Raw genomic sequence first — 21,520 nt, forward strand, 5'->3', positions numbered from 1 at the left:
TTAAATTAATTTAGTTTAATTGGAGGCTGCTGCTGCTGCTAAGTCACTTCAGTTGTGTCCGACTCTGTGCGACCCCACAGACAGCAGCCCACCAGGCTCCCCCATCCCTGGGATTTTCCAGGCAAGAACACTGGAGTAGGTTTCCATTTCCTTCTCCAATGCATGAAAATGAAAAGTGAAAGTCAAGTTGCTCAGTTGTGTCTGACTCTTAGCTAATTACTTTATAATATTGTGGGGGTTTTTGCCATACATTGACATGAATTCAGCCATGGGTGCACGTGTGTCTCCCCATCCTGAACCCCCTTCCACCTTCCTCCCCATCCTGTCCATCTGGGTTGTCCCAGAGCACCAGCTTTGAGTGCCCTGCTTCATTCATCGAACTTGGATTGGTCATCTATTTTATATATGGTAATATACATGCTTCAGTGCTATTCTCTCAAATCGTCCTACCCTTGTCTTCTCCCACATAGTCCAGACAAAAGTCTGTTCTTTACATCTGGGTCTCTTTCGCCGTCTTGCATATACGGTCATCATTCCCGTCTTTCTAAATCCCGTATATATGCGTTAATATAATCTACTGGTGTAAAACTTAAAATATCTAGAGGAAGATTTAATGGATAAGTGTGAAAAACTCATCTTTATCTCATATAATATACCAGAAAGTTTTGATTTAACAAAAACAAGCATAAGGCAACACATGTGACATGCACATGATGTGCAGTCTTCAAGATACAAGGGTCGTTCAACAAATATTAAACAAGCAGGTCCTCCCCTGCCACTCATGGGCACGATGACAAGGCCAGTCCTAACATGCATAGGGCCTAGACAAATATTTGGCGTGTGATTCTGTCTATACAAACAAAATTCAAACGAATTTCACAACACAACAATAAAAGCAAAAACTTTTCTTGAAGGGTAACCAAAAAATAAAATTATTATTGGAACATTTCTAAACCAGTGGCAATAGTTATTAGATTAATAAATGGAAAAGTGAAAAAAAGGAGAAGGAAATGCAAATTAAAAAAACACTATGTTTGGAAAAAAAAAAAAAACTAACACGGGCAGCCAGCTTCATCAAGGGCATGAATTATCTTTGGTAACGCATCAGGCATTTGGGTGATGTAATAATGAACTCCCAGTCTGCTCATACTAATCTCCTAGAATAAATCATAGGGAAATCTGGAAGGCAGTCTTTCTAAAATGTTTTATATGGAATTAATAGTAATAAATTTATATAACATTATTCCAGGTATGCCTAGAAGGCATTTAAATTACTCTTTATACTCTCCTATTTAAAAAAAAATGATTTAACTGAGAAAGAAATGGTCTATTACCAAATTAGATTCACTAAAATGCAAATACTTATGTTCACCATCTTTAGTAGCTATTATTAACAGATCCATTCTCCTGAATACCCAAGCAGACAAGATACTGAATAATAACTTCCAATCAAAATTCATCCTTGAGATGTAAAATACTCCTGCTGCTGCTGCTGCTAAGTCACGTCAGTCGTGTCTGACTTTGAGCGACCCCATAGATGGCAGCCCACCAGGCTCCCATCCCCGGGATTCTCCAGTCAAGAACACTGGAGCGGGTTACCATTTCCTTCTCCGATGCATGAAAGTGAAAAGTTAAAGTGAAGTCGCTCAGTCCTGTCTGACTCTTCGCGACCCCATGGACTGCAGCCCACCAGGCTCCTCCGTCCATGGAATTTTTCAGGCAAGAGCACTGGAGTGGTCACCAGTGCCTCCTCCGAAAATACTCCTAGAAGTTTCTTAATTTAGAAGCTTTATAGTTTGGAGCTTCTAGTATGTGATAGATAATTAAAGTCATGCTACCAAAGAGGATACAGATAATTTTTAATTTTTAAAAAATTGATATCAATTTATTGAAACTAAAAAAATTTAGAAAAAAGAGTTCACTCATTTCTCACACTTCCCATTCCTTGCAGTCATCAGTCTGTCCCTTGTATCTATGATTTTTTTTTAATTCCTCATATAAGAGAGCTCCTATGGTATTTGTTATGTTTGACTTATTTCACTTAGTTTAGTGCCTTCAAGGTCCATTCATGTTGTCACAGATGACAAGATTTCATTCTTTTTTATGACTGGGTAATGTTCCATTGTGTATATATACTACATCTTTATCCATTCATCCACTAAAAGACACTTCCTGGCTATGGAAAATAATGCTGCAGTGAACACGGGGGTGCATATATCTTTCTCAATAAATGTTTACATTTTCTTTGAATAAACACCTAGAAGTGGAATTTGGTGGTTATGTTTTTAATTTGTGGAAAACCCATTGTCTTCCGTAGTGGTTGCACTCATTTACATTTCCATCAACAGTGTACAAATGTTTTCTTTACTCTACATCTTGCCAGCATTTGCTTGTTGTCTTTTTTTGATACGTAATTCTAACAGGTGATAATTCAGTGTGGTTTTGATTTACATTTCCCTGAGGATTAGTGATGTTGAGCATCTTTTCATGTACCTATTGGGCATCTGTATAACTTCTTTGGAAAAAATGACGATCCAAATATTCTACACATTTTAAAGTCAAATTGTTTTTGTCTTGCTATTGTGTTGTATAAGCTCTTTATATATTTTGGATACTAGCCATATATTAGATACATGATTTGTAAATATTTTCCCCTATTCAGTAGGCTGCCTTTTCATTTTATTTATGATTTCTTTTGCTGTGAGGAAAATTTTTAGCTTGATATAGTACTGCTTGTTTATTTCTGCTTTTATTGCTTTTGCTTTGGGTGTTAAAAAAATCATTACCACAATCTAAATCAAGGAGGTTGCTACTTTATCTTCTACAGTTTTATGGCTTCTGGTCTTACCTTCAAGTCTTTAATCCATTTTGAATCAACGTGTGTATGTTGTGTAAGACAGTGGTCCAGTTTTATTTGTTTGTGTGTGGTTCTTCAATTTTCTCAATACCATTTATTAAGGAGACTTTCTATCCTCTTTGTATATTCTGGCCTACTTTGTCATAAATATATGTCAGGGTTTATATTTCTGGGCTCTCTACTCTGTTCCATTGATTTGTGTGTCTGTTTTAATGTAATACAGTGTTTTGATTACTATGCCTGCTAAGTCACTTCAGTAGTGTCTGACTCTTTGCAACCCCATGGACTATAGTCTGCTAGGCTCCTCTGTCCACAGGATTCTCCAGGCAGGAATACTGGAGAGGGTTGCTATGCCCTCCTCCAGGGAATCATCCCAACACGTGATTGAATCTGTGTCTCATATGGCTCCTGCATTGCAGGCAGATTCCTTACCTCTGAGCCATCAGAGAAGCCCTTTGATTACTACATCTCTGTAATATAGTTTGAAATAAGGGAGTGTGATATACTAAGCTTTATTCTTCTTCCTCAAGATTGCTTGGCTATTTGAAATATTTTAGTTACATACAAATTTTAGGAATATCTATTATATTCTCTGAAAAATACCACTGGAATTGTGATAGGGATTGCATGAATATGGGGCAAGGCAATGGCACCCCACTCCAGTACTCTTGCCTGGAAAATCCCATGGATGGAGGAGCCTGGTAGGCTGCAGTCCATGGGGTCGCTAAGAGTTGGGCATGACTGAGCAACTTCACTTTCACTTTTCACTTTCATGCATTGAAGAAGGAAATGGCAACCCACTCCAGAGTTCTTGCCTGAAGAATACCAGGGACAGGGAGCCTGACGGGCTGCCATCTATGGGGTCACACAGAGTCGGACACGACTGAAGTGACTTAGCAGCAGCTTTGAATACGTAGATTGATTTGGATGTTATGGACATTTTAACAATACTAATTCTTCTAATTTATGAGCACAGAATATCTTTCCATTTCTTTGTGTCTTTTTCAATTGCTTTTATTAATATCTTATAATTATCTATACACAGTTCTTTCACCTCCTTGGTTAAATTTATTTTCGGTATTTTGTAATTTTTGATGCATTGTCAGTGGAACTGCTTTCTTTATTTTTATTTCTGATACTTTGTTATTATTGTAAAGAAACAACAGAATTTTTGGTATTCATTTTATATTTTGAAACATCAATGAATTTGTTTGTTAGTCCTAACAGCTTTTTGATGAGGTCTTTAGGGTTTTCTGGTTGATTCCTTGGTGGTTCAGATGGTAAAGTGTCTGCCCACAGTCCGGGAGACCCAGGTTTGATCCCTGGGTCAGGAAGATCCCCTGGAAAAGGAAATTGCAACCCACTCCAGTACTCTTGCCTAGAAAATTCCATGGATGGAGGAGCCTGGTGGGCTACAGTCCATGCGGTAGCAAAGAGTCGGACACGACTGAGCGACTTCACTTCATTTTTAGATCTGATATCACGTCAGTTTTCTAGATCCGATATCATGTCATCTGTATATAGTGACAATTTTACTTCTTCCTTTCGAATTTGGATGTCTTTTATTTATTTTCTTGCTTAATTGCTCTGGCTAGGACTTTCCATTCTATGCTGAATACAAGAGGAGAGAGCAGGGATCCTTGTCATGTTCCTCTTCTTAGAGGAAAAGCTGATGCAGTGAGATGTCAACTCTGAGTTTGTCACATATGGCCTTTAGGATATTGAGGCATGTTACCCCTATAACCACACTGTTGAGAGGTGTTTTTTTTATACATAATAAATGGATGTTGAATTTTGTCAATTGTTTTTCTGCACTTATTGAGATGATCATAAGAATCTTATTCTCTATTCTGTTAATGTGGTATGTCACTCTGACTGATCTGCAGATGTTGAACTATCCTTGCTTCCCTGGAATAAATTCTACTTGATCATGGTGTATGATCATTTTAATGTATTATTGAATTCAGTTTACTAATATTTTATTAAGGACTGTTGCACCTATGTTTACAAGGCTAATGACTTACACTTCTCTTCTCATGTCCTTTTCTGGCTTTGGTATCAACATAATGCTGCCATCATAAAATGAGTTCAGAAGTAGTCCCACCTCTTCCATTCTTTGGAAGACTTTGAAAAGGATTGGCAGAAATTGGTGCTGATGTTTAGCAGAATTCACCCGTGAAACTTTCTGGCCTTGGTTTTTCTTTGTTGGAAGGTTTTAAATCATTGGTCTGTTCAGATTTTCTGTTTCTTCCTGGTTCAGTCTTTGTACACGGTGTGCTTCTAGGAATTCAGCCATTACTTCTAAGTTGCTCAGCTTGTTGGCATATAATTATTCATAGAGGTAGGTATTTACTTCCAGGAACTGCTTTCTTAGAACTGCTTTTGCTATTGGGTTGGCCAAAAAAAAGATCATTTGGGTTTTACTGTATGATGTTACAGAAAACCTGAATAAGCTTTTTGGCCAACCTAATATATCCCATAAATTGTAGTGTATTATATTTCCATTTCTTTTTTAAGTATACTAAAAGTCTATTGCTACCTATTACCTTTTTTCCCACCAGAATATTCAGATATTTTCTTGTGTTGTACACACTATAATTCAATCACTTAGAAAGACAAACCAGAATTTCATGTCTAAAAATACCTCAATTATTTGAAGATTAAACGTATCACACATAAGTTGTGTCTCCAAAAAGTGGTCTTAAGTGTAATTGATAAAGCTTGGTTGCTAGTATATATATTATTAGTGTATATATACTACACACAGACATACACACTAAATGACTACAGAGTCTGTTTGTCTCTACTGATAGTTTAAGGTATCAAAAATGCACTAAATGACGAAAGAACCTGCTAGTCTCTAACTATTGATAAATACAGGCCCACTGGTTTTCGTATGTTAAAATGTTCCTAGTACATTCCCAGTACATTAAAATTCCTAGTACAATTCACAAATCAAAGTGATCTTTTCCCACAAAGACTCTTAGCTAAGTAACAAGGAAACTATTGGTTCCTTCAATGCCCTCTAACCTTTCGTAAGCTTTTCAAAGGAGAACAATTTTCTATTCTCTCTCTTAACTTTCCACTGAAAAGCTTTTCTTCAAGAATTTATAGCAAAGAGAAAACAAAACAAGAAAAACACTTAATTGCCTTCTGAGAATTTTATCCTCTGACTTCATTTGGTATTACTGGGAATGCTGCCAGAAAAAGAGTTTTGCCTGCTGCTGAAGTTTATATATCATTTAGCATCTTCCCTAATTTGGATGATCTAGTATTTGAGAGCTTATACTAAAAGGAAAAAAAAAAAAAAAAAAGGAAGAAGAAACCATCAGCCTGAATGTGTGAGCGAGATGACAAATTATGTCACAGAATTATTGAGAATAGAGTAAATAAATAAATGTTAATTAAATTCTTGCTGAGTTTGAAGAGTCATATACAATTAAGAGCTGAATTTAACTTGAAGTAAGATATTCACTGTTCTATAGGAATTTTACACGAAAGGTACACTTTATTATTTGTGATAATACATATATAATTTTGAAAGATGACATTAAATTTGAGGGAAACTTCTGTCTAGAAAGCACATAGGAGGAAAGTCAGAAGTTTAACTTTATCCTGGTCATGATGAATGTTCTCAATACGAGCTGATCATTTTTTTTTCCTCCTAGCTAATACCGACTTTAGATAAAACTATATACTTCCTTCCTGAAGGCCAAAATTGTTTAGTTTGTTTTTGACTTTTTGAAGGTTAAAAACAGTGCAAGACATATAGTGCAAAACAGTGCAAAACAAGCCTGTTTTGCAGGCTGCCCCTCACATGTGTGACAGCGCACTGCTATCTACCAGGTATTTATTGATGCTCACACATCAAGTCAGTCCCCATTTTTGGAAATCTAAAACAAATGTACTTCATATATTTTCTGCCATTCAAGGTTTTCCACTGTAATATCCCTAAGTTTATATGCTCTTTCTCTATCAAGAAAACTGAAGTCATCAGGCTCACATTATTTCCCTGGTGGCTCAGTGGTAAAAGAAAGTGAAAGTCACTCAGTCACATCTGAATCTTTGTGACCCCATGGACGGTAGCTTACTAGGCTTCTCCGTCCATGGAATTCTCCAGGCAAGAGTACTGGAGTGGGTAGCCATTCCCTTCTCCACGGAATCTTCCCAAACCAGGGGTTGAACCCAGGTCTCCCACACTGCAGGCAGTTTCTTTATTAGCTGAGCCACCAGGGAAGCCCCAGGGGTAAAAGAAACTGCATGCAATGCAGGAGATGTGAGTTTGATCCCTGGGTCAGAAGGTTCCCTAGAGAAGGAATTGGCAACCCACTCCAGTATTCTTGCCTGGGAAACTCCATGCACAGAGGAACCTGGTGGGTTACAGTCCCAGAGGCTGCAAGACTTAGACATGACTTAGTGAGTAAGCAACATTTCATTTTTGTACTACCTGTCCCCATTTATTGTCTCCTGTTCTGGTATAAATTTCTCTACTTTCTTTCCAAAGCTTCTTCATTAGTGCTTATTGGTGGATCTGTCTGATAATTCATTTAAGAACATGGTCAGTTTTTCTGAACTAGAGTAAATGGAAGAGTTCAGGGTAGGGACTGGTGGAGTGTAAGAAAAACACATAAATCGGTGTCAAAGGACCACTTAGAGAGAAAGTGCATTCCCTGCCCTGAACTACACTGGTTTCTCAGTCCTTAAATAGGTCACTATTGAGAACTTCCAGTGTTTTCTCCTCTACACTGATTCTCTTTGCCATTAACAGTTATTAAGACATATATCTCACCTTGGCACAAAAAAAATTTCCTCACTTCTATTGCTATTTCTTTTTTTACTGAAGTATAGCTGATTTACAATGTTGTATTAATCTCTGCTCTACAGCAAAGTGATTCAGTTATATACACATAATTCTTTTTTATATTCTTTACAATTATGGTTAATCACAGGATATTGAATGGTCCATGGGGTCTCAAGAGTGTGACATGACATAGCAACTGAACCATCACCATTCTTTTTTATATTCTTTACCATTATGGTTAATCAAAGGATATCGAATATAGTTCACTGCCATACACTGGGACCTTGCCATTTTTCACCTCTTTCTTAATTCTACTTTTCTTTTAAAACTAAACTCTTCCAAGAGACCTTTCCAATATCTCACACCAAAAAGTGAAAGTTAAGTGAATGTGTTAGTCATTCAGTCATGTCTGACTCTTTGTGACCCCATGGACTATATGTAGTCTGCTAGGGTCCTCTGTCCATAGAATTCTCCAGAAAAGAATACTAGAGTGGGCAGCCATTCCCTTCTCCAAGGGATCTTCCTGACCCAGGGGATCTTCCTGACCCAGGAACCCAACCTAGATCTCTTGCATTGCAGGCAGATTCTTTACCAATTCTTTACCACCAGGGAAGCCCCACCTCACACTAACTCTCTTCTTAATTTCTGTATTCTGCTTTCCACCACTGCTTGACTGAAAGTGCATTCTCTGAGGCCACTAATGCCCTGCTTATCACTACATTCAATTGCATTTCCCATGTGTTTTTTTTCTTGAACCTGTGTTTGTGGCCTCAGCCCTCTTTTGAGTGCAGCTTGTCAGCATGCTCACTACTCTCAGTTCTGCATTAGTTCTCCCTCCTCTGTCTCCACTGAGCCTGTGTGTGTGTTTTAACTCCCTCCCCAGGCTCCTCTCAGCCCGTATGCTGAGCCTCCCTCAAGAACCAGCCTTTCTTCTGTTTTTCTCTTTTCATGTTCTTCTCCTGGGATCTGTTGCCTGATGTAACTCTATTATCATATGTATGTCTGGTACTCTTTAGTTGACATCTTTTGCTCTCATCTGGCTGTGGTGGTGGTTCAGTTACTAAGTCATATCCACCTCTTGTGACCCCATGGACTGGAGCTCTCCAAGCTCCTCTGTCCATGCAATTTCCCAGGCAAGAATACTGGAGTGGGTTGCCATTTCCTTCTCCCAGGGATCTTCCTGACCCAGGGATCAAACCCAGGTCTCCTGCATTGTAGATGGACTTCTGCATCGCAGGCAAATGTTTTACTGCTGAGCCACCAGAGAAGCCCTTTCATCTGACTACAGAGCCCAGAACAGCATCTCAAGTATCCATCTGAAATTCCCTTTGGGGGTTGTCATCTTTGCTTCTCACTCACCATTGTGAACACTAACCTCATTATGTTCCCTGTGAACTGGCCTGGGTTACTGGCACTCATCTGTGAAGTACAGGATTTCAAACTCCTGACCCTCCTTACTTCTTCCTCATCTAATCAATAAAAAATGACATTCTCTGGATCATTCCTTCACAGGGGTTCCTGCAACGCTCCCTAGCCAGTCAGGTTCTATAAAGCAGTGATAGAGAAAGTTCACACATATCCAAACAACCCCACACTTTGCCAGTCCAGACATTTTCCTCAGGCTTTTTCCTTTCCTTCTTTACACTTCTAAAATCTTGTAACACAATCTTGAAGGCTCACCTCAGACACCATTTTTCCCATTTCTACTAGGCATAAATCAACAATCTGTCCCACCTAAACTCTAATCATACTTTGTTTATATGATTAATTTTACATATAGCACTCTGCCTTATAGGCACATTATCTACTCAAGTATTGCTCTATTTCCAACTATACCTTGTAAGCTCTCAGAACACAATGAACTTGTCACTTGGTTTTCCCTCAGACTGAGACCTACCACAGTGCTGTCCACATAGTAAGTGGTCAAAAATCTGTCTTCAATTAAACTAAATCTTTTCCTAAAGAGATGGTATTTGAATGAGGCCTTGTGGTATTTTAAAATACTTAGAGGTCTGTATTCAAATGCAGTCAGCAATTCCCTTCAAATGGCTGAAAGGCTTTAGACATATTGTTCAAGGAAGTAATAGCAAGATAAGAAGAGAGCAATGATCTATAACATAAATACAGTGTCTTATTTCCCCCCTGTGGTGGGGAATTAGAATTAGAGATTTTACTCTGTGCTTAATTTACCTTGAATTTCCAAATAAACTATTCTGTTGTAATTGGTATCTTTTTAATATTTGGGTAAGTGTTCTTGCTTTTTAAAACACTTATTTGTTTTTTAATTGGAGTATAATTGCTTTACAATGTTGTGTAGGTTTTTGCCGTACAACAGTCTGAATCAGTTATATGTATACGTACTGTTTTTGCTTTTGACTTTGAGAATTGTTATCTGAGTTGAGAATCAAGGTGAGATAAAGGTAGACTCTATTGTTGTTGTTTAGTTGCTAAATCATGTCCGACTGTTTGTGATCCCATGGACTGTAGCCCGCCAGGCTCCTCTGTCCATGGACTATCTCAGGCAAGAATACTGGAATGGGTTGCCATTTTCTCCTCCAGGAGATTTTCCTGAGCCACGGGATCAAACCCATGTCTCTTGTATCTCCTGCACTGACAGATGGATTCTCTACCACTCTGTTGCCTGGGAAGCCCCCTTATCCCAGAAACCTGGGGTTTCTTGCTGGTGCTCATCCTTACCTTTGATAGATCTAGAATTACAAATAATTTACCATGTATTCATTACCAGTCTGGCAGCAAATTCTGATTTAAAATATTAAATGGCTACAGAGGGCGAGTTGTTGGAGAAAATAGAGAAGTACGAGTAAGGTAAAGTGAGGCATAAATTCTTTTGGATAATGCTGATTTAATTGGACTGATTTATATTATCTACTCATCAAATTGGTATCAGACAAAAATGAAAACACGGCTATTAACCTTGCCACTAAAAACAACTGACTGACTTGGTTGTACTTTCTCAGTGACCTAAATTAAGCTGTTATCCATGAAAACTTAATGACAGCACAGGTCATGTCAACTTGGTAAAACTCTGGGGAGAATTTCATATTTCAAAATGATTTTTAATATGCAGTACTGCATATCCAATTCTCTTTCTCTTAACCATATTTTTAGTGTTATCTTTTATTTGGCATGTTTACAGTCAGGTAAGTACAGACAACTAAGAGAAAACTGATTTTTCTATTTCTTCACAAAGTACCCTAGGAGGAAAGATAATTTTCTCAGTGTAAAATTCAGCCTTTATTCTGTCAGGCAAAGTAATTATGAAAGCAAAACAAATCCACATTGTCTAATTAGGTCATTAAAAAGCATAAATGCGTCATGGAAGATTTCTCCTTGCCTAAGACATAAAGTAAGACAATGAGAACAGTCTGATAATATAGAAAGGTTTATAATTTGTTTCTTTTCCTAAATAATAGGTCCTTTCATCTTTCTATTTCCCTAAGATGAAGACAGTTCATTTAGAGATAAAATCTGTAATTAGTTCAGGGTTTAATGTGATTATATTTCAAAATATTTAACCAAAACCAGGAAGATACAGACAAGAAGAAATACATAGAAAAATTATCAAATGAAGTGAATAAAATCAAGAGAGTAGGTTGCTGATCAAAATAAATTCTGTAGACACGAGATGAATATAAAATCTCTATTGAGAGGAACACGAACATAACAAATCTGGGATACTAGAAAGCTCTTCAGAGGAATATACTGATATCTGCCCTTGGGATCTGAAACCAGACTTTAATTACAGCTAAGTAAAATAAAAACAAATGGCATGACTGCTGTGCCTCTTCTCTGTCCTTATTTCTTGAGTTTCAGAAAAGTCATGGCTCCACGTGTTAAGCAACAAAATGCAAAAAAGGAAAAGAAACTTACCTGTGATCCTCGTGGCCCTCGTTTGTGGTCCCATTCTGAATGCCCCATGAGCTGTAAGACAATATAATAATGACAGTAATTAAATGATCCCTATTTTATATGTCAACAATGTATAGTCTTTCTTTTATAGAATAATAGACTTTTGAAACCTATGTTTTAATAGTAAAGTATTAAATAGCTTTAGCCTGCCAGACTCCTCTGTCCATGGGATTCTCCAGATAAGAGTACTAGAGTGAGTTGCCACGCCCTCCTCCAGGGAATCCTCCCAACCCGGAGATCAAACCTGCTTCTCTTATGACTCCTACGTAGGAGGGTTCTTTACCACTAGTGTCCCCTTGAAAGCCCCAGAGGTCAAGACAATATAGTAATGACAGCAAATTCAGTTCAGTTCAGTCAGTCACATCTGACTCTTTGTGACCCCATGGATTGCAGCAGACCAGGTTTCCGTATTCATCACCAACTCCCGGAGCTTACTCAAACTCATTTCCATTGAGTCGGTGATGCCATTCAACCATCTTATCCTCTGTCATCTCCTTCTCTGTCTGCCTCTAATCTTTTCCAGCATCAGGGTCTTTTCAAATGAGTCAGTTCTTTGCATCAGGTGACCAAACTATTGGAGTTTCAGCTTCAGCATCAGTTCTTCCAATGAATATTCAAGATTGATTTCCTTTAAGATGGACTGGCTTGCTCTCCTTGCACTCCAAGGGACTCTCAAGAGTCTTCAACATCACAGTGCAAAAGCATCAGTTCTTTGGAACTCAGCTTTCTTTTTAGTCCAACCCTCACATCCATACATGACTATTGGAAAAACCATAACTTTGACTAGATGGACCCTTGTTGGCAAAGTAATGTCTCTGCTTTTTAATATGCTGTCTAGGTTGTTTATAATTTTTCTTCTAAGAGCAAGCATCTTTTAATTTCATGGCTGCAGTCACCATCTGCAGTGATTTTAGAGCCACCCAAAATAAAGCCTGACACTGTTTCCACTGTTTCCCCATTTATTTGAAATGAAGTGATGGGACCAGATGCCATGATCTTAGTTTTCTGAATGTTGAGTTTTAAGCCAACTTTTTCACTCTCCTCTTTCACTTTCATCAAGAAGCTCTTTAGTTCTTTGCTTTCTGTCATGGGGGTGGTGTCATCTGCATATCTGAGGTTATTGATATTTCTCCTGGTAATCTTGATTCCAGCTTGTGCTTCCTCCAGCCCAGCATTTCTCATTATGTACTCTTCATATATGTTAAATTAGCAGGATGACAATATGCAGCCTTGATGTACTCCTTTCCCGATTTGGAACTAGTCTGTTGTTCCAAGTCCAGTTCTAACTGTTGCTTCCTGACCTGCATACAGATTTCTCAAGAGTCAGGTCAGGTGGTCTGGTATTCCCATCTCTTGGACAATTTTTCACAGTTTGTTGTGATTACACAGTCAAAGGCTTTGGTATAGTTAATAAAGCAGAAGTAGATGTTTTTCTGGAACTCTCTTGCTTTTTCAATGATCTAATGGATGTTGGCAATTTGATCTCTGTTCCTCTGCCTTTTCTAAAATCCAGCTTGAACATATGGAAGTTCACGGTTCATGTACTGTTGAAGCCTGGCTTGGAGAATTTTGAGCATTACTTTGCTAGAGTGTGAGATGAGTGCAATTGTTCAGTAGTTTGAACATTCTTTGGCATTGCCTTTTTTTGGGATTGGAATGAAAACTGACTTTTTCCGGTTCTGTGGCCACTGTTGAGTTCTCCAAATTTGCTGACATATTGAGCACAGCACTTTCACAGCATCCTCTTTCAAGATTTGAAATAGCTCAGCTGGAATTCCATCACCTCCACTAGCTTTGTTCATAGTGATGCTTCCTAAAACCCACTTGACTTCGCTTTCCAGGATGTCTGGCTCTAGGTGAGTGATCACACCATCGTGATTATTTGGGTCATGAAGATCTTTTTTGTATATTTCTTCTGCATATTCTTGCCAGTAAATTAAACTCTTGCCAGCAAATTCTTGACAGTAAATTAAATTATACCTATTTACATGGCAACGGTTTCTACTCTTTCATGGACATAGGAGCCTGGCAGGCTGCAGTCCATGGGGTCGCTAAGAGTCAGACACGCCTGAGTGACTTCACTTTCACTTTTCACTTTCATGCCTTGGAAAAGGAAATGACAACCCACTCCAGTGTACTTTCCTGGAGAATCCCAGGGACAGGGGAGCCTGGTGGGCTTCCATCTATGGGGTTGCACAGAGTTGGACACAACTGAAGTGTCTAACTTAGCAGCAGCAGCAGGCTTTTTGAAACCTATGTTTTAACAGTAAGGTATTAAATAGCCCTCATGAATATAAATTAACATATCTAAAGTAATACAGCTCTTTTGAAAAATTCTTTTTTATTATGGTAAAGGCCACATAACATACTATTTTAGCTATATATATATATTTCACTGTATATTTATGACACTAAGTATATTCACATTGTTGTGCAACTCTCACCATCAGCCATCTCCCTAGTCTTTCACTTTCCTCAACTGAAACTGTCCCTATTAAACACTAAGTCCTCCCCAGCCTAACCCCTACCCTCTGCATCTAACAATGCGCTTTCTGACTGTATGAATTTAACTATTCTAAGTACCTTGTATAGTGGAATCAAAAATTATTTGTCCGTACCTACTGTATATTAGAATGCATTTTTAAGGTTAACTTGTGTCCTGCAAACAGATTGAAAAGAAAAATCAACTTCTGGCTTGATACCTAATATTTCAGTTATTCGTTGTTTTGAAGATATTTTAATATCACTGTGTGACTAAATAAGTCTGCTAATATACAGCTTTTCTAGTCTGTGTCAGGAACATTCTAGAGAGATGTTAAACCATGTTAAGCTTTATTTACATGGCATTAAGCTTGTAGTTTATTAACAAAACATCCTGCAGAAATCTACTAGTGTAGCCTAGCCTACTGTCAGAAATGATAAGAACCAGAGAATTGAATCGCCAGTCTATGTCTGATGCAGGATACAGCATGCTTGGAGCTGGTGCATGGGGATGACCCAGAGAGATGTTATGGGGAGGGAGGTGGGAGGGGGGTTCATGTTTGGGAACGCATGTAAGAATTAAAGATTTTAAAATTTAAAAAAAAAAAAAAAGAACCAGAAGGCCAAAATATTTCAATAATTTTAAATTCTGTGTTTATAAATCACAAAAATATGAGAGTTCTAAGGAGCAAAAATTATTTAATCTGAAATACACCCCCAAAGTTACAAATATAGATTTCTATAAAAACACAGACTATAAGACATTATCAAGTTATTTCCAGAGTTGTAACAGCACTGAGCTACTTTGCTTCAGATCATGATATTTATTTGCTGAAAATAACATTTACCATGAAGAATATTAAGAAAATGCAAGTATCAACCAAGAAGAATAAAATTCCATTTCTCTGTCTAGTCACTCACTAGTCATGTGTACCACTGAAAGAACTCCTTACCAATAAGAAGCTGTCATGCTAACAAGACATACTGTAAAGCATGTTTATATATATTAGTTTTTCTATTCAATTGCGTTGACTTTGACAACAAAAGACAAAGAAACTGTTCACAATAGCAACAAAAAGTAATATGCTTTTGAACATTATCAAGAAATGTTTGATAATCATACACAGAAAATGGTAAAGCTTCACTGATGAACATAAAATGCTCCTGTTTGAGAAGTTAAATCAATAAAATTATGTTCATTTCTACCCAAATAAATTTATAGGTTTAACTCAATTTCAATAAAAAGTTGCTTACATTTTTAAAAGATATTGAAAAAAAAGAACCCAAATTTTATCTGAGAGAATAAACTAAGAATCAAAATATCAGAAGGGATAAATATGCCCTAGTGGTCATTAAAGCATATTTAAATATTAAAATTTAATTCAAATTATAGGATAATGCTTCATAACTCAAAATATAAATGAATGAAATGTAGTGGACAGTTCAACTCAAGTACATGTAGTAACAAAACGTGAAAAAGAAAATACAAAAATTAATGAGTTTTTGATGAATTATTCAGTCAATAGAAATATGAAAAAATATAGAGCTGAACCTATATTAAAAGCAGCAGATAAAAAGAGTTATTTTTAAAAGATTAAACTGTAAGTATTGGAACAAAATGAAAACAAATACTTAAACCATCTTAGAATAAAAAAAAGAATTTCCAAATTTAAAAAAAGGTCAGATCAACTGATCAGGATAACTGAAATCTTCAAGTGCCTTTACAAATGTCATACTGGTAAAATATCAACCTGGTGGCTCAGAGGTTAAAGCTTCTGCCTCCAATGCAGGAGACCTGGGTTCGATCCCTGGGTCAGGAAGATCCCCTGGAGAAGGAAATGGCAACCCACTCCAGTATTCTTGCCTGGAGAATCCCATGGATGGAGGAGCCTGGTAGGCTACAGTCCATGGGGTCGCAGAGAGTTGGACATGACTGAGCGACTTCACCATTCAAATGGTAGGTAAAGAATAACATCTTCAGTCCACTAAGAACTCTACACATTTTAAAGAAATACAACCCTAGTAAATAACTGGAAGACAGGGTAAGGACAATTTACACAATAAATATCAAGTCAAGAGGTTTATGGGAAACAACTAATTTTATTAGAAGTGAAAGAAACTCAGGATAAACAATAACAAAAAACTACTGTTGCCTACTTTATTTGAAAATTGCTTATGTTGAATATTAGGTGAGGATTTAGGGAGATAAGTATACACATACTGTTATTATATAGAAAACAGACATACTGAGATATATATACATATATATACAACACACTTATACAGACACACAACATATATGTTAATTTTAATACATACTATATACTATTAAATATCCACACCCTTTGATCAGTAAATAAAATTGTAAAAATCTGGTAGTTACACCGTGCTGTCCAACATAAGAGGAGCTATTCAAAACATTATAGTATATAAAAGAAAAGAATATAGCAATTAAAATTTGACTTCTAAAAGCTTTAAAAGTTACATGAGAAATGCTCATGGTATAATTATTCATTTTTAATAAGATAGTCAATTATTATAAGCCTTGTAATTATAAGCCTAATAATTACTGTAATGATTTAAGTATAGTTTGGCTAGCACACAGTCCTGGGTGAATTAGACAAAGATAGTCATCACGTAAAATTGAATGCTTGCCTAGGTGATCTGTCCTTAATGCTTTAATTTTTCAATTTGTAGATTTATTGGCGTACATCTGCCAGTAAATATTCATTAATGCTAATTTAAAGTTAATTATGATTAAATATTAATCAATCAATGAAACAGTCTGATTCAGAACATAAAGTAAGAATATTTAATCAATTACTCACTAGAACTATCAAAATAATTGACACATTTCAGTCATCTTACTGAAATTTTGGGAGACTTTGATTTATAGTAGGGAAATGAGATGCTTGTTTTGGCAACTATAAAGAGATGATAAACTTGGGTACTAGACTGATAAGAGAAAAATGATTTTTAAGCAGAAAGCTTACTTACTCTTCTCTCACTATTTTGTCTAGGTCTTCATAAGAAAACAATTTATAAAACGTTGTTACAACCATCATCTTCTTGCTAGTGAATTTAAACTAGCAGGGTAACGGTAAATTCTACTATGCTGCTGCTGCTGCTGCTAAGTCGCTTCAGTCGTGTCCAACTCTGTGCGACCCCATAGACGGCAGCCCACCAGGCTCCCCTGTCCCTGGGATTCTCCAGGCAAGAACACTGGAGTGGGTTGCCATTTCCTTCTCCAATGCATGAAAGTGAAGAGGGAAAGTGAAGTTGCTCAGTCATGTCCGACTCTTAGCGACCCCATGGACTGTAGCCTACCAGGCTCCTCCATCCATAGGATTTTCCAGGCAAGAGTACTGGAGTGGGGTGCCTATGCATGAGTATAAAAATAAAAAGAAGTAAATAAATAACAAACATAATTTGTAATCCACTTATACTAATTTAAGGGAGAATATTTAATGATGACAGGTGCTAAGTCAAGAACGTAACATTTCTCCAAGATCAGAACTAAAGAAAAACTTGGGATTCACTGCCCTCTGCCATTAACTCTCTTAAAGACAACTTTTAGTCAAACAATAAAAACATTCCAAATGTGACTCATTTGGGTCTTCACTTACAACAGAAGAGAATCTGATAATTTATAAACTAAACTTATAAACTTCCAATAGTTTCACTCTCTGACTTTTAAAAATAAACTATAAAATAGTAATTATACTAAATGTGTTATGTATCAGACAGAGTTATTTCCTTGCAGTATACAATAAACTAATGAGAAAGATTTAGGCCAAAGGAATTCTATTTCATTGTATCATTATATACTTATCATTGTGTGTGTGTGTTTGTGTTTGTTAGTTGCTCAGTCATGTCTGACTCTTTGTGACCCCATGGACTGTAGCCCACCAGGCTCCTTTGTCCATTGAATTCTCCAGGCAAGAATATTGGAGTGGGTTGTCATTCCCTTCTCCAGGAGACCTTCCCAACCCAGGGATTAAACCTGGGTCTCCTGTATAACAGGCAGATTCTTTACCATCTGAGCCACCAGGGAATTCCAATTAATACAATTATTATAATATTTTTTAAAAATCTGAGTTGACCAAGCATGTGGTAGTATTTCCAAATGATACTGCTACTACATTTTTAAAGGTAATTAAAAGTTACAGTAATCTATATGCTATGCAAAATTTTTTAAAAATAATAAATTCTGAAGTAGTGAATGAGATACTGGAATACCCTCTATTCAATAAGACATGCAATAAGAGAGGGAAAGGAAAGTAACAAAGATTTTTGTCCCTTTGGACTTGAGGAAATCATACAAGCGGCTTTATCATTAAAAACCTATTTTTCATTAAAGTAATTTGAGCCAAAATTTAACATTATTTCAGTGCTGAATGTATGAGGTTTACTACAGTATTTTCTTGCATTTGTTTATTAAATGCTGAGAAAGAGGTTGGCCGGGGGAGGGGGTACTTGTCAGGGTATCAGGGCTCTATTCCTTCCCAAGATCATTGAATACCCAGCACAGGTGAGGGCTGAGTGAGGATCAGCTTCATATTCATAGATGATAGCATCTGAAATGTTTACACTGTTTACATTATTTACTTTACAGCACTGCCCTCAGATCATGGATCCAAGACTAAAATGAACACCATTCTTTTAGTATCATTTTTTAAAAAGCTATTCATAGTATGAAAAACTGCCTGACTTATTTAATACTACAGATTATTTAAATTAAAATGAAGCATTTGACCGCTCATCAGTATTCCCATTAAAGCAGAACCGTAGACTATAAGTTTTAGAAAGCACAGCGATACCTCCCTAGCCCCACTCTCTTTATTAATGATCAGACAAATGAAAAAAAAATTAGTTATAATAAATACTGAAGAAGTGAACTTGCATCATAAGTCAATTAATTACAGAATTCCATGCAAATTGATGTTGATGTCACACCGGTGAAAAAGTCAAAACATCCTTTGAATCGATAGGTAGAATCAGTGTTAAGGTGCAGACGTCCAACGTAGTCATTTGATATTATCTTGTGATTAGATGAAAGATAGAAATGGGTCATGCACTGACAATGAGGAGCAGAAGTAGAATTTGTGGAATCATTTTTTCTTTCTTTTTGCAATTGAATTTATATGGACTAAATGTTCAAGATAAGTGAACAGCAGTATGATACCTAGGCGACTCTGGGAAAAGAGAAAGAAAGTTTATTAATATGATATGATACTCTTTTTGGAGGAGGAATTCTGATTTTATAATCTGTTATACAAAAGTTCTAAAACTACAGGAGAGAGAGAGAAAGTAAGACTAAAACATAAATAATAAATGGGAAATTCAAATATATTCTGTTTGATAAAGAATATAGGGCTTCTTAATTCTCTGGGTAATAATATTTTAATAAACATCTAACCAGGATGTTTGAGGACATACAGGTCACCAAGTTTATGACTACACATAGCAAACAGAAGGAATTATCTTTAAAAATGTATACCTTTCCTTCATTCTCAGTTCCCATTAATCAGGATGGGTAAAAAGAAGATGCTTAAATTTATTCCCAGGAAACAAAATATACTTCCTTGCAAGAAACATAATTTGTTATGTAAAGCATTTTGAAAATCCTAACTTCCTTGACACTAATTTTCATCCTTATGAAATAAATTCCTCTTTTATTTTTAATAATCAATTTCTACATCACTGCCTTTAGCTAACAGAATGTTGCACAGTACTCAGTTCCAAGGAAAACAAAACTGCTGCCAAACTTGGAATTTAAAAAGTTCACAGGGGAAGCAAATGAGAAGTTAGCATGGAAACAAAATGGTTTCAACCAAGCAAAGATATTTTTAATAATATGAGAAATGCAGATAGCTGAATGTGTGTTTCTGTAGGCAAAATAGTTTCCTTTCTCATTTATATTTTCCCCTGTGCTATGTTCTCCTATTGTTTTTTGTGTGTTACTATAATCATGAATGTCCTTTTAAGGACTTCTTGGGTGAAAAAGCATCACCAGAGCTATTACTAAAGGGAGGAAAGCTGTAGGAAACCACAACTGAATGCAAAATTTAAAACACACACACATATATATATTCTTTGCATGTCTTAAAGAGGCAAGAGGTTTCAAGTATGAAAAATTATAATGATGGAGGTTAACAGTCACAGTCACACGGTTATCCTCACATTACTCTCAAGTAAACCATTCTTCTACGCTATTTGTTGAAAACCCACAGAATGGGAGAAAATATTTGCAAATGATTCAACCAACAATGGATTAATATCTAAAATAAACAAACAGCTCCTACAACTCAAAAAATGGGCAGAAGACCTAAACATACATTTCTGCAAAGAAGACACACAGATGGACAAAAGGCACAAAAAGAGATGCTCAACATCAGTAAGTATTAGCAAAATGCAAATTAAAACTAAAATGAGGTATCATGTTACACAGGTCAAAACGGCCCTCATCAAAAAGTCTACAAATAACTAATGCTGAAGAGAGTGTGGAGAAAATGGAACCTTTCTCTTCACTGTGGGTGGGAATGTAATACAGCATGGAGAACAGTACGGAGGGTCCTTAAAAAACTAACATAGAGCTACCATATCACCTTCGCTAGTGTTCCTGCTTGTAAAAGACTATGGACAGGGAACCCTGGTGGGCTGCAGTCCATGGGGTTGCAGAGTTGGACACGACTGAGCACACACCATATGATCCAACAACCCCACTCCTGGGCAGAAATCCAGACTTCCCTGGTGGCTCAGACGGTAAAGCATCTGCCTACAATGTGGGAGACTTGGGTTCAAGCCCTGGGTCAGGAAGGTCTCCTGGAGAAGGGAAAGGCAACCCACTCCAGTATTCTTGCCTCCCCCCCCCAAAAAAAAGGGGGCTCAAAGAAATATATCCAGAGAAAACCATAATTCAAAAAGATACATGCATCCCAATGTTCACTGCAGCGCTATTCATATATATATATCAGAATCACTTTGCTGTACACCTGAAGCTAATACATTTTAAATCAACTATACGTCAGTAAAAAATAAATGCATTTTAAAAAACTACTATTTTTGAAAACATAAAAATAATATATATGCACTATGATTTATATAAGATTATTTATATAGGATAATGGGAAGTATAACATAGAACTCCTTTTGTTTAACACTATTCACTAAAAAAAATATTTCTTACATGCCTATTATATGCAAGAAATTATTCTAGGCATAATCTATCATCAGTGAACTGACCAAGATGCATCTGTATTCTCTTGGCTCTTACAATTTTAACGAAAAGAAATAGAACATAAATAAACATAAACCAGGAAATGATAAAGCTATAAAGATGCCTACAGTAACATAATGGATAGAGAATGGGTGGGAAACTGCAGGTCGGGGCTGACAACGGAGCTAATTTTATGTAAGTAGATCAGGGAAGTCCTTTATGAAAAAGTGAC

The 21,520-nt window shown here is 36.7% G+C and overlaps 1 protein-coding gene across 1 annotated transcript in view; it reads right to left on the reverse strand.

The window, feature by feature from the left end:
* The window catches only part of PDE3A (phosphodiesterase 3A), a 364,186-nt gene that overhangs the window by 131,905 nt on the left and 210,761 nt on the right, over positions 1-21,520 (reverse strand). Inside the window, exon 2 of the mRNA XM_005680800.3 lies at positions 11,550-11,600. Within this exon, the coding sequence (XP_005680857.3) occupies positions 11,550-11,600 (51 nt within the window). The remainder of the gene's footprint in view (positions 1-11,549; positions 11,601-21,520) is intronic.

This window comes from Capra hircus, chromosome 5, assembly GCF_001704415.2.
Source record: "Capra hircus breed San Clemente chromosome 5, ASM170441v1, whole genome shotgun sequence".
Lineage (NCBI taxonomy): Eukaryota > Metazoa > Chordata > Mammalia > Artiodactyla > Bovidae > Capra > Capra hircus.